Source organism: Nansenia antarctica (assembly GCF_963989245.1).
Source record: "Nansenia antarctica genome assembly, chromosome: 12".
Lineage (NCBI taxonomy): Eukaryota > Metazoa > Chordata > Actinopteri > Argentiniformes > Microstomatidae > Nansenia > Nansenia antarctica.
This window is the reverse complement of record NC_137682.1, coordinates 3020035-3033637: the sequence shown is the minus strand read 5'-3', so window position 1 is coordinate 3033637 and position 13603 is coordinate 3020035. Positions and strand designations below refer to the sequence as shown.

Here is a 13603-nt window from a genome sequence, read left to right as displayed (position 1 = left end):
CCTTATGGTTGATAATATCCCACAATATTTGTAGCATTAGACAGGGCAGATATATAGGGTAGTATTACAGTTATTAAAGGGGTTGGGCTTTACGTGGTCTTAAACCATCAGGTGTCCAGGAACAATGTGGTGCTATCCAGCTGATTTCCAGGAGGTATTCGTTTTCGCTACACACTGGTATTTTGGGTGTAGGTATATATGGTACTATTTCCACAAAAAGCTTATACAAAAGCAAGCACAAGTGGAGTCGTTTACATATAACCCTTATGTAGCATGCACCAGTCAGTTCAAATAATCAAATACAAATCATTAAATCTGTCATGAATACTACACATCGTGACGTTAGAATTATAAGGTTCTATCTCCATTTTGGTCAAAATTGAGTTTTTTTACATAATCTGATCCATTAGGTGTTTATTAATGCCTGTGTGGTGTTATTTTTAAAATGTTGAAATTTTTGAGTTAGTAATTCATAAAATACAAAGGTTCCATCTCACAAAACATAATGGAATGTAAAAACGTTGACGCTCAACATCTCTGAACTACCCTAAACGGAGATAGAACCTTATCATTCTAAACGGAGATAGAACGGAGATAGAACCTTATCATTCTAAACGGAGATAGAACCTTATCATTCTAAATGGAGATATAACCTTATCATTCTAAACGGAGATAGAACCTTATCATTCTAAACGGAGATAGAACCTGATCATTCTAAACGGAGACAGAACCGTAGCATTCTAAGATAGAACCTTATCATTCTAAACGGAGATAGAACCTTATCATTCTGAACGGAGATAGAACCTTATCATTCTGAACGGAGATCGAACCGTATAATTCTAAGATCACGCACTGGTGGTACCACTAGTGGCCACCAGTGGTACTACAGCCAAATGACATGACAGCCATCTGTTGTGTCCCACTGCGCATGAGCGGAATAAGGTGGAAGAGAGCGAGGTGAGCTGGATGGGAAAAAGGGAGTCAGGCAATTACAAACATGGTATGGAATTATTAATATCTGCTTATTTCGTTACATCTGTCGCTTGTACGTCATTACCCCTGTCATATGCCATGACCGTAACTCCATTATACACCGATCTGAATCATAAACCCACGCAGATTGTCTATTTGTCAGCCTTGTTTGAGGGATAAAAACAAAAGGTAACGTTAAGCTAACGTAGCTAGCTATATTTAAGCTAGCTTGGAGCCAATCGACTGAACTGGATGTTCAGTCCATTGTCATTGAACAACCCTAGCCTACCTCTGCCTTGTCAGCACTGCTGGGACACTACTTGGTGTTATGGCTTATGTAGGCAGCACTTTAATAGCACAAATCAGCCTAGTTAAAACCAGGAAAAGCAAAGCTAAAGACAAGTGGCTGGGTCACAGAAGCGAGAAGCTTCCAGTGTCTAAGTGGTGTAAGTATTGGTGCCAATCTAAGTATTGGATCTGGATAGGAGATGATGGATTTGACAGGCCCCTGTGTGTGATGTCCATGTATGCCATGCAAGTGTGTCTGTGTGATGTGTGAATGCAACAATAACTTCATTACATAATGCTTAATGCTATAATGCTAACAATGTTCTGCCCCCCAAGTCCTTCTTCAGTTGTGACTGTCAAGCATAGCTAGTCGCTTTAACTGAGATGACTGCATGTGGACAGACAGGGGGGGTAACTGAAAGCTCATACACTTACCAGGATACCAAGTGATCCTTCTAGTTAGTAACCCCTTTTTGAAACGTGTCATGCACTATGAGTTGGCCAGGCTACCTTGAATCAACACCATGTCCCTTTACCTGTAGTAGCCGATACTCATGCTTACTAGATAGATAGACCAACTTCTTCTTGTCTGTTGCAAGATATCATCAAAAGCAGTTTGCTCATATTGTCGTATATGTCTGCCCGTGATGGTGTTCCTACCTGAGGCTAATAACATGTTGCCAGTCGACACATCTGCACTGCACTTGAATAGCTGACATAGTAGTTTGCATGTTTACATATCTGCTATCTGTGTATTCTGAAAAAAAGTTGTTGTTTTTCCCCCCAGAACAAGCTGAAGTCCTCACAGAAGGATAAAGTTCGTCAGTTCATGATCTTCACACAATCCAATGAGAAGACCGCGTTGACCTGTCTGTTACAGAATGACTGGAAACTAGATGTCGCCACAGACAACTTTTTCCAAAACCCAGAGCTCTATCTTTCGAGTTTAAAGGGCGCCTTAGACAAGAAGAGGCTCGAACAGCTCTACAACAGATACAGAGGCATGGATAATATTTCCTCATCTCTTACTAGTCAATGCTGGCTGCAGAAAGGCTTGTTGTCCACACGTATGACTGAATAACACAAAAAGACTACGGTACTATGGTGCTGGAACCTCTAGTAGATTATGTCAAAATGAAAAAATACTAAATTCTCATAAAAAGTAGCCTACATGGAAAGATACAGTGTCCAGCGTAAGTAATTGAACAATGAAGCATTTTCCTCTTCTTTCAACTCTACACACTCAAAGTTTGGATTTGAAATCAAAAGCAGGGGAAAGTAGAGGTTCTCGTCTTTTCGATGGTTATTTAGATTCAGAAATTAAACTTTTTATGCACATCTCAGGCAGCCCAAATGTAATGGGACAGATTTAAATGATTTAACTGTAATCTGACCATCCTTTTCGAGGATAACTAGTAGTTTTACACCTTACAGTGAAGCCTCTGTTGTTGGGCTGGTGGTGGTGTACTCCATGGATGGTATTCTCTGATACACATCCATGCCTCCCTCCTGGAGGGTGTTCCTGTTCTGAGGGACAGTTGTTGTTTTGGGGATTTTCTTAAGTATGGTGAGCATTCTTCGGTTATCTACTGTGGAAGAAGTCTTCCTTGGCCTACCAGCACATTTGCATTTGCAAAGCTCACCAGTGCTTTTTTCTTTTGAATGATGTTCTGACTGTCGATGTTTCGGATTTGGTCAGAATTGAATTGGTCATTATGTTGACAGACAATCAATGGCAAATCCAAAACCTAGAATCAATACTACACATTGACAACGTTCTCTTATGCCTTCAGAAATTATGTGACGGAAAACACACCTGACTTACCTGGAACACCTATCAAGTCTATTGTCCCATTACTTTTGGGTACTTTAAAATGAGGGGGACTATGCATAAAAAGTATTGTAATTTCTGAACGGTGAAACCAATATGTACACAAAATCCATCAAATAAAAGCTGAGAATCTCTACTTCAACGCCATTCACGTAATTGTTCCAAACGAGTAGAACCAAAGAAAAAAGAAAGAAAAGCTTAACTGTCACATTACCTACGCAGGGCGGGCACTGTACATCACGGAGCTTTACTGAGAATGTACTCCCTGGAAAGTAAGAGAAGAAAGTAAATACAATGTTGTTGCAAGTGTATTGCCCAGAATGTCAATTATTCAATTCTTATTCTTATTCTTTATTCTTCATTTAGATCCTCAAGATGACAACAAGATTGGTATAGATGGCATCCAGCAGTTCTGTGATGATCTGGGTCTGGACCCGGCCAGTATCAGTGTGCTCCTCATTGCCTGGAAGTTGCGGGCGGCAACACAGTGTGAATTCTCCAAACAGGAGTTCATGGACGGGATGGCGGAACAAGGGTGAGAGTTCTTCTCCAATAGGGCTTTCACACCGGCAAAGAACCGTGCTGGTTCGCGTTCGCGTTTGGGAACCTCTGAACGTTGGCGCTGTCTGGCTCGTTCGCCAGACAGCGCCAACGTTCTGAGGTTTCCGAACGCGAACGTGAACCGGCACGGTTCTTTGCCGGTGTGAAAGCCCTACAAGAGATGGCTTGATTTTTGGATGCATTTCCAACTAAATTGTTCCAATTTTTGAGTTGTGTGTATTATGTCAGGGTATCTGTGTCACGGTGTCTTGAAAAGTATTAAAAGTTGATAAATACATTTTGGAAAAATCTAGACCCTTAATAAGTATTAAAAAGTCTTATCACGATTTTATGAGGTCTTGAATTTTGTAGGTATTTTTCTGAATTAGACTCGAGTAGACTACCAAAGAGTTCATATGGGTTCATAAGTGTTCATAAACACTTTTAGTAAAAGTTCGTGAATTTATTAGTTTTTATTAAAAAACAAAGATGAACCGGAAATTCTGTTAAAGGTGTCACTGATGTAAACGGTTACAGCTCCAAGTGGCGGTGAGGTCTGGAAAAATATTGACAAGGTCTTTAAAAAGTCTTAGAAAGGTATTGAAATTAACCTCAAGATTCCTGTATATACCCTGTATGTATATCGTCATTCTTTACATGTTGTGAAGTGATCACCATCCCCTGTTAGTCGAGTCAGGAGATGTGGTGCTAAAGCTTCTTCTGCTCCCCTCAGGTGTGATAGTATAGAGAAACTAAAAGCCCAACTACCAAAAATGGAGCAAGAGTTAAAGGACCACGGGAGATTTAAGGACTTTTACCAGTTTACGTTTAACTTTGCAAAGAATCCTGGCCAGAAAGGTTTGGGTAAGCAATATTTTGACTTTCCTGATCTATTTTTTTATAGTCTGCTCATTGGACTTCTTGGAATGATATCAGACTCATCATCCTCATTGTTGTACATCTTCTAGACTTAGAAATGGCAATTGCATATTGGAATTTAGTACTGGCTGGAAGATTCAAATTTCTGGACCTGTGGAACACATTTTTAGTGGTAAGTTAGTCACATTTTTCCCTTTCAATGCTGGTTTTACTTGGGCTATAGGCTATTACAAACATACAACTGAATGTTTAAGATCCTGTACATAAAAAAAGAAGAAAACATTTAAATGTATGTAATTAAGAGAGGGAGGGAGGGAGGGGGGGGTTATTTGATTTTCATGTTTAGAAAAGAAAAAAACGAAAGAAAGAGACATCTGTGATATGTGTGTATACTTCGTTTATATGTACTCTTTGAATAAAAACGTTGTTTAAAAAAAAAAAAAGAAAGATCCTGTACATGCTCATCACAATTTTCTTCCACACTTTTCTTTTCACCGCAGGAGCACCATAAACGATCAATCCCTAAGGACACTTGGAACCTTTTGTTAGACTTCAGCACAATGATAACTGATGACATGTCCAATTACGACGAGGAAGGTTTGTACTTTTTTCCCCACCCTACACCTCCCACCCCTACCCCCCTACACCTCCCACCCCTACACCCCTACACCTCCCACCCCTACACCCCTACACCTCCCACCTCTACACCTCCCAACCTTACACCCCTACACCCCTACACCTCCCACCCCTACACCCCTACACCTCCCACCTCTACACCTCCCAACCTTACACCCCTACACCTCCCACCCCTACACCTCTACACCTCCCACCCCTACCCCCCTACACCTCACACCCCTACACCCCTACACCTCCCACCCCTACACCTCCCACCACTACCCCCCTACACCTCCCACCCCTACCCCCCTACACCTCCCACCCCTACACCCCTACACCTCCCACCCTTACACCTCCCATCCTTAGACCTCCCACCCCTACACCCCAAAGTACTTTTTACTTTGGCATAACATAGATCCATTGTTTCAGCAGGTGCTCGGCAAGAGTCAGCCCTGAATGAATCCATTGGACTATTTCAACTGTCACCCTCCCCTTCCTTACAACCACCAGAATTGAAATGTTTTCACTCAGCTTTACCATGCATACTGTGTTTTTTTTGGTAAGAAACACATTAAAGATAATGTACTCCATCCATATCTTGCTTCATGTAATCTCATTCCCAGACACTTCCAAATGCTCAGAAGGTCTGGTGGACCAACGTGTCAAACTTGGTTTACCCAAAAGAAAGACTGAGAAACTCTCGATTACATAGCCATTGCCTTGCATCAATCATCTCCCACAGCACTTCGCCTCAGTGTGTGAACAGCACAATGCACAGTGTGTGAACGCAGTCGCGTGATTCGCTGAAATCAAATAATGACAAATACTTTACTCCGTAAATTAACTCCCACTCAGGCCAGGTTTGAGTCATCGTTACTCTAGGCTCATATGTGCTGTGCACAATAGCCTGGGGAGGAGGTTATGTTTCATTTAGCTAACAGAAAAATGCTGTTCTTTTGTTTTTTTTCCTCTTTCCCAAGGGGCGTGGCCGGTCCTCATTGACGATTTTGTGGAGTTTGCTCGGCCACACATCGGAACCAAAAGCACAGCTGTCTAGGACTACCCAAGCTGAGGAACGTCCATTCGTTGTTTATACAAAAAAACACACAACCACGTTGGTGAACAAGAGCACAGGGGACTGCACTGAGCTGAGATCGATGTTGCCTTTCTAACCCTCAGGACTGAGATGTTTTACACAACAAAAGACTATATAAAGGCATATCTCCTCGTCGGTCGTCTTGTGGTGGTTTGGGCTTTTATCTTTAGTACGGGGCTTTTTTTGTGTCGACTCTAGCCAACTGGAGAGGAGTCGCCATCCTGGACCTTACAGTTCCTGTTCCAGTGTTTAGTTGATGTGGTTTGAGGTTCGCTCGAAGCAACTGATAACCCAGGAAGACAAAATACAGTTGTATCTTTAAATCTAAACACGAGGGTCTCCGTGAGAGGAATGTCATTCTTTAAATATTAAATTTAATTTTAATACTTTTGTGCATTCCTGCTATTATTTTTTGTTTTATGAAGCATTTCATAATGTACCACAAACATTGATTGTAATATTTGTTTTTGTTTTAAGCATAATGCTATTCCATACACACAAATGTATAAGATAATAAATGTTTCAATTTGGTATCTCTTGAATGTGTCAAAGGCTCATTGTGTGTTTAATAGAGGTTATAGTCTTCTGTCAAAGCCAGAATGTTGTACCAGTGGCAGGTGTCGTCAGTGGTAATCAGTTTGTAATCTTGTTTATTCAAAGGATTGTATTATTATTTTATGTCTGTACATTTAACTATTGATGATGTAATTGTCACATATCATAATGGCTGTTAACATTGCACAGGGTAACCGACAATGATTATGAGATGATAGCCCAATTTATACACTAATACTTCCCACTGTTGAAGCCACTGTAATTCTTCGAGATGTATTAGTGAAATGTAAAGACTTAGGAGGTGGAATCATCAAGTGAAGCAGAATTACTCAACATCTCGCGAGTTTTGCTGTTACTGTCTCTGCGTCGCACGAGAGTTTGGACGCTTTCATAACAACCTCGCTCACCTGCGCCTCTTGTGGCGCCGCGCGGGACACTAGTCTAACCGGATGTGTCGGTAACTAACCACCAGACACCGTTGCTAGGGGCCATCACCGAAACATACGGCGGTTGACAGCATGACCACCAACCTCTAACAAGTTGTAAACAAATTACAGTATATAAATATATATTGTATATTTATACATAATATAATATATTGTGCATAATTATTCAAGTTTATAATTGTAATTGACTGGTCCAGAACATGTCGAATAACAGACTTGTGTCAGAGTTAAACTGGGATGAGGGCTTCGCCATCCCTGTTGCCAATGCAGAAAATAAAGCTTTGGAAGATGAGGTAAGTAACTATAATAGTATTATAATAATAATAATAATGTTTTAGATGAGGTAAGAGCCTGTTTCATTACCTAGTTAAACCGGCAAGCTAGGAAATAATGTTTTGAACTATTACACATTAGCTAAAGCTATATATAAGGCTGTATTGACAAATAAACCTCAGTACTTTGTGATGTTAGAAAAGGTTCTATCTCCATTTTTGTCAAAATTGAGTTTTTTTACACAATCTGATCCATTAGGTGTTTATTAATGCCTGTGTGGTGTTATTTTTAAAATGTTGACATTTTTGAGTTAGTAATTCATAAAATACAAAGGTTCCATCTCACAAAACATAATGGAATGTAAAAACTTTGACGCTCAATATCTCTGAACTGCCCTAAACGGAGATAGAACCTTATCATTCTAAACTCACGACTTGCCTATTAACCACCTGCGCTTGTAAAGTCTTTATTCTCTGATTGAACTCCCTCGCTCATCTCTCCTCTCAACAGCTCCAAAGGAAACAGAAGGATCAGGTGCACCTGGAGAACAAACTTGGTGAATACAAGGATAGAATACAAGCCATGGCCGAACACCTGAACAATGTCAGGCAGGAACTGTCTCACACTCAGGTATACTTTTACCCTGCTCACCCCTGAGTTGTTCTTGACATAGTTTTCTGACTGATTTGTCATTACACACATTTACACAGTCACATTCATTGTCAACAATGTGTTCTCGAGCTGATGTGAAGTGTGGTGTGTGTGTGTGTGTGTGTGTGTGTGTGTGTGTGTGTGTGTGTGTGTGTGTCTGTGTCTGTCTGTGTGCGTGTGTGTGTGTGTGTGTGTGTGTGTGTGTGTACATGTGTGTGTGTGCAGGCACTGTGCAAGGCCAGGGAGAGGGAGACAGAGTCTGAGATGCTCTTCAAAGCCGTGGCGGACCGAGAGATGGGCCGTTTACAGCAGGAGATCTCACACCTGAAAAATGAACATAAATCTCTAAGAGAGAAGAAGAATGCCCAAGAGGTTATACCCACCAACAACATGTTGTACAGCAGATGTCTTTCCACAAATATGTAGTAGAAGTTGACATTGTTTTTCTAGTTCTCAAGTGAATTGCCATGTGCAATGAGCACATCTTTATGGGTTTTTATCTGACTGATAGCACTTATATTTCTCCAGAACAACATATTCAAAGCCAACCAGAAGATGGAGGAGCTGAAGAGCCAGCTGCACTGGGACCAGCAGACACTGGACGCCTGGCTGGAGGAGTCGGCGCGGAAAGACGAAGACACCATGGCTATCATCAAGTACTCCCAACAGGACGAGAGCAGGATACGGGTGGGTCAAGATGGCCTAAATGCAACTAAATAGGGTCCTCTTTAGCAGTTCGTGACGTTAGAATTATAAGGTTCTATCTCCATTTTTGTCAAAATTTAGTTTTTTTTACATAATCTGATCCATTAGGTGTTTATTAATGCCTGTGTGGTGTTATTTTTAAAACGTTGACATTTTTGAGTTAGTAATTCATAAAATACAAAGGTTCCATCTCACAGAACATAATGGAATGTAGAAACTTTGACGCTCAATATCTCTGAACTACCCTAAACGGAGATAGAAGCTTATAATTCTAAGCTCACAAGTTATTTGATCATAGAATACATCATATTTGTTACATAGTCACTTTTCATAGCATTTGGCTTTAGTTCACTAGGCAGACTCACACGGTTATCTAGTCTTAACTACTATTTACTTTCCATTTTGACAGGAGCTCTCTTTGTGTATCGAGAAGATGACCCTAGAAGCCAACCAAAAGCGCAAGTCGATGGACAACGAACGGACTGAGACAATATCAGCACAGGTTGAAGCTGTTCTTTTTAATGTACTGTATATCATGATTTTTTGGGGGGGACATATACAGTAAATAGAAAAAGACAGCTTTGACCAGAGATTTTAACCATGATGTCCATTGTTTGTAATAATGTTTAAACTCTCATCAATTCTATACTCACACAACAAACATCAAGCTGCTGCTGTTCTTGGCCACCTCCTGTTATCGTTTGCCAGAATGGGCTCAGGACTCAGGTATGACTGTTGTTGTGCTTTGGAAACAGATCGGTCTGGATAAGACCGCAGAGACCTTCCGTCAGGCCCACCTGGAGAGGCAGGAGCTCATTCGCCAGTGGGAGAACACCATTGAACAGATGAAGAAAAGGGACACTGAGATGCAACAGTGTGCAATGGTAACCACTAGATGGCAGTATGCAGTCTTACAGTATAATATTGCTGTAAGGCTCCAAGGCCTTTGGCCCCTAGTCATTGTTTCAGTTGTTTTTTGTTTGTTTTCTGTTTTGTCTGTCCGATCATTCCCCTGTAAAGCGTCCTTGGGCTTTTTGAAAGGCGCTATATAAATTAAAGTTATTATTATTATTATTATTATTATTATTACTACGGTCAGTCAATTTACTTTTCATATTATGCCCTGACCTGGTGTATATAGCTACCCACTTTTATGATAAATGCTATCAATATGATGCAAAAAGGCATTATGATATTGTAAATTGTGGTGGTGAGCAATTGTGAAGTTCCTTACATGATGTATGTATGTATGTTTGTGGTGGTTTTGTCCATGTCCAGCTACTCACCCAAGTCAATCAGGATATCAGAGAGAGGAATGGCATGATTAAAGAGAAGGAAACCTTTCTGGAGAGCGAGATAGGGAACAACAAGGAGTATGAGAGGAAGATAGCCACGGCCGAGCGGCAGGCAGCCAAGCTGAGACAGGAGTATCAGGAGCAGGAGAGTTACCGCATCAGGCTGCAGGATGAGGTGAGTTTGTTGTGTCTGCTTTCGTCCATAACCTACATTTACATTTACATTTTTGGCATTTAGCAGACGCCTTATTCCAAAGCGACTTACAATCAATACATTTGAATACTAAGCATGTGAATCATCAGTCCACCATTCGTAGCAGGAAGAGTAATCCAGCTCAGGCCCAGGGTCATTGATAGAAGGAAAAACCTTCTTCTATCACCTTCTTCTAAAACCTAGTTGTTGTTGTTTTTTGTTTTTTTTACACTGGAGAAACAGAGAAACAGTACAAGGGGGGCAATAGAAGTTTTTAGGGACACAGTAGAGGGGAAAAGCGGGTGTCTTTAGGAGACGCAGTGCTGAGGGGCAGAAGATGTCTCAGGAGGAGCAGTTAAGGTGTAACCTCTCTATCATCACCATCAACGCCACCATCAGCAAGGCTTTTTGATGACAACAATAAGAGGAAATTCATTAAGGGTATTAGCTATTTATCTCTAGGAGGTAAGTACGGTATGCACTTTTTAAAAAACAGTTTCACTTCTCTGTTTCCTAGCTGGATAGCCTGAAAGGTACCGTGGACAGAGCAGCCACTGACGTAGAGTCCATGAGGTCACAGCTAGCCAACATGAAAAAGGATATCCAGGACAAGACTAACAAGTAAGACATACATACTTTAATCATCCCCATGTGATGCATGTGACCCCTAAGTGATCCCCCATGTTTGAGTAATTATCATGTAACTATCTCCTGGCTCAGTAACACTGAAAGGAATTCATTTCCATCCTCTCATTAGTCCTTAACAGTGGCGGACTCAGGCTGTTTGAAGGGCACTGTATATAGCGAAAAGAAAAAAAGGGCACCTACTGCACAACATGGGACCCCATCAGTGCACATGGTCAAGTTTAGACCATTGGAGGGGCAGCCAATAGGGCATATCCTCTAATTTTGCCACTCAAAAGGGCATTTTCACCACTCAAAAGGGCACTTAAGCGAGACGTTTTTCAACCGTGGGGGCACCCTGAGTCCGCCATTGGTCCTTAATCTAACGTCCGATGGTTATGGATGACATCCACAGCTGGGTATGTGTGTGACCCCTGTCCTGTGTAGAGTGAAGGGGGCCAAGCTCCACAACGCAGTCCTGCAGGAGAGGCTCCAGGCCGTGACGGAGACGGCCCTCAGCGTGGAGGAGAGGGCCGCGCAGATGGAGCTGATGCTCCAGGAGGAGGAGCAGGCTATCAAAGTGAGCGGCCATAAGTTATAAGTTATAATTAAGCTCATTGTGTTGTACCAGTACATGATAGTGTCTCAGTCATTGTATTGTATAATATAATATAAACTCGGGGGAAAAAAGTTTGGAAATTTGTGGTCGATTATTTCTCTGTTGTTACAATGCTAATTGTAGGTTGGATGGAGAGCATGGGTGCACAGACATTTTCAGATTTCTCCAGAGATTTTCAATCGGGTTCAAGTCTGGGCTCTGGCTGGGCCACTCAAGGACATTCACAGACTTTTAATTTATAATTTATACTTATTTCACTCAATAAAACACTAATATTTGTTCAAAATTCATATGTGATTTTCTGGGTTATTCTTTTTATATTCTGTCTCTCACTGTTAAAATGAAACTTCATAAAAATGTTCATTTCTTTGTAAGGGAGTACTTATTTCCCCCACTATGGTTCCAGTGGGAAATGAACCCACAACCTAAGCGTTGTTATTGCCATGCTCCACCAACTGCGCCAAAGAGGATTGTATGTATGTATTGTACATAACATTGTATATGTTACGGTACATGTGGGAAAACTAGGGTTAGGGTTAGGTGCTAGGGTTAAGGTTAGGGTTGGGGTTAGGGTTACGGGTAGGGTTAGGATTAGGGGTAGGGTTAGACATGCCAGCATGTACCAAGTCGACGTAGCACCTAACCCTAACCCTAGTTTTCCCACATGTACCGTATTCCCACATGTACCGTAACATATATAATCTTTTATGTGTTTGTGTGGAGTAGGAGATGGATGCTCAGCTGCATCACCAGCGGGAGCTGCTCTTCTGTAAGAGCCAGGAGCTGCAGGCTCTGAGGGCGAAGGAGAAGGACTCCATCGCTGAGCTGTCAGGAAGCAGAGCGGCTCTCTCCAACCTCGACAGCCGCCTCGGCAAACTAGACCAGCACTCCCTCAAACAGCAAGAGATCATCTACAACCAGGCAAGAGAAATGACATGATAGTGAACCCAGATGTTTATTGCAACAAAACAAATCCTATACTTTTTTCCCTCACTAACTCGTGACGTTAGAATTATAAGGTTCTATCTCCATTTTTGTCAAAATTGAGTTCTTTACATAATCTGATCCATTAGGTGTTTATTAATGCCTATGTGGTGTTATTTTTAAAAATGTTGACATTTTTGAGTTAGTAATTCATAAAATACAAAGGTTCCATCTCACAGAACATAATGGAATGTAAAAACATTGACGCTCAATATCTCTGAACTGCACCTAAACGGAGATAGAACCGAATCGAACTGTCTCCCCTGTTCCGGCGTGTTCCAGGACTTCCAGATCCAGCTGCTGGAGAGGAAGATGTCCCGCCTGCGTGGCGATGTGAACACGGAGGAGAAGCAGGCCCTGGAGAAGAAAGCCGTCGAGCTGGCCGACACCCTGGAGGAGAAGAAGAGGACAGTCACTATGCAGACCACTCAACTCAAGAAACTCCAGGTCAATCTCTCTTTGTGCACCCGTCTACCTGCCTCCCTGTCCTTATTGAGCTGTTTAAACCTGCGCTTCTCACCTCTGTTTTTCTATGTTGTCCCGATCACATGATCCCTGGGTCTTATTTATGAGAGTCCCCTACAACCCTTTGCTTACACTTACCATGTTGATATTGTCCTAAGTTATTGTCCTGAGCCCCCTGTTATTTTCTCTCGAGACACATGAAGGGATGTCGTAATTTATTTTTCGATTTTACAGGATGATATCCGCTGCACGAGGAAGGAGACAGAGAAGACGGGAGCTGAGAAGAGAGACCTGACCACCAAGATCGAGGAGCTGCATCTGTTCAACGACACCACTGACAAAGAGCTGAAGAAGCTGAGGCTCAAGAAGCAGGTCCGAACACAACACACACTTCAGAACCGACAAACAACAATGCTACACTGGTTTACCCAGTGGATAGTTTGACAGTAGTGTAACGGCTTATTGGTTATAAGTTGTACATCTATCAGGGTTCCCACTGGTCCTTGAAATCCTTGAAAGTTTGTGAATTTGAGAAAAAAAAATCAAGGCCTTAAAAGTTTTTGAAAATAGAC

General features: G+C 41.7%; 2 protein-coding genes across 2 annotated transcripts in view; both read left to right on the top strand.

Moving 5' to 3' along the window:
- The first annotated feature begins 951 nt into the window (after window positions 1–951).
- dcun1d1 (DCN1, defective in cullin neddylation 1, domain containing 1) lies at window positions 952–6709 on the top strand. Its single transcript, XM_080542868.1, has 7 exons — window positions 952–1000; window positions 2048–2261; window positions 3458–3626; window positions 4365–4495; window positions 4600–4682; window positions 5011–5107; window positions 6106–6709. The coding sequence occupies exons 1-7, from the start codon at window positions 998–1000 to the stop codon at window positions 6180–6182; spliced, it is 774 nt and encodes a 257-aa protein (XP_080398994.1). The 5' UTR covers window positions 952–997; the 3' UTR covers window positions 6183–6709.
- A 713-nt stretch (window positions 6710–7422) lies between these two features.
- ccdc39 (coiled-coil domain 39 molecular ruler complex subunit) overlaps window positions 7423–13603 on the top strand; it is a gene marked incomplete at both ends in the record, with an annotated part of 12561 nt that continues 6380 nt past the window's right edge. Inside the window, 12 exons of the mRNA XM_080543144.1 lie at window positions 7423–7515; window positions 8006–8125; window positions 8372–8518; window positions 8675–8833; window positions 9261–9353; window positions 9607–9735; window positions 10130–10321; window positions 10857–10960; window positions 11411–11543; window positions 12309–12503; window positions 12849–13013; window positions 13266–13403. Of these exons, the coding sequence (XP_080399270.1) occupies window positions 7423–7515; window positions 8006–8125; window positions 8372–8518; window positions 8675–8833; window positions 9261–9353; window positions 9607–9735; window positions 10130–10321; window positions 10857–10960; window positions 11411–11543; window positions 12309–12503; window positions 12849–13013; window positions 13266–13403 (1668 nt within the window). The remainder of the gene's footprint in view (window positions 7516–8005; window positions 8126–8371; window positions 8519–8674; window positions 8834–9260; window positions 9354–9606; window positions 9736–10129; window positions 10322–10856; window positions 10961–11410; window positions 11544–12308; window positions 12504–12848; window positions 13014–13265; window positions 13404–13603) is intronic.

Excerpts from the sequence above, each read along its gene's own strand:
- dcun1d1 (XM_080542868.1), top strand. Across the intron at positions 4,496-4,599 it reads TCCTGGCCAGAAAGGTTTGG|ACTTAGAAATGGCAATTGCA; the intron begins GTAAGCAATATT and ends TACATCTTCTAG. Across the intron at positions 5,108-6,105 it reads GTCCAATTACGACGAGGAAG|GGGCGTGGCCGGTCCTCATT; the intron begins GTTTGTACTTTT and ends CTCTTTCCCAAG.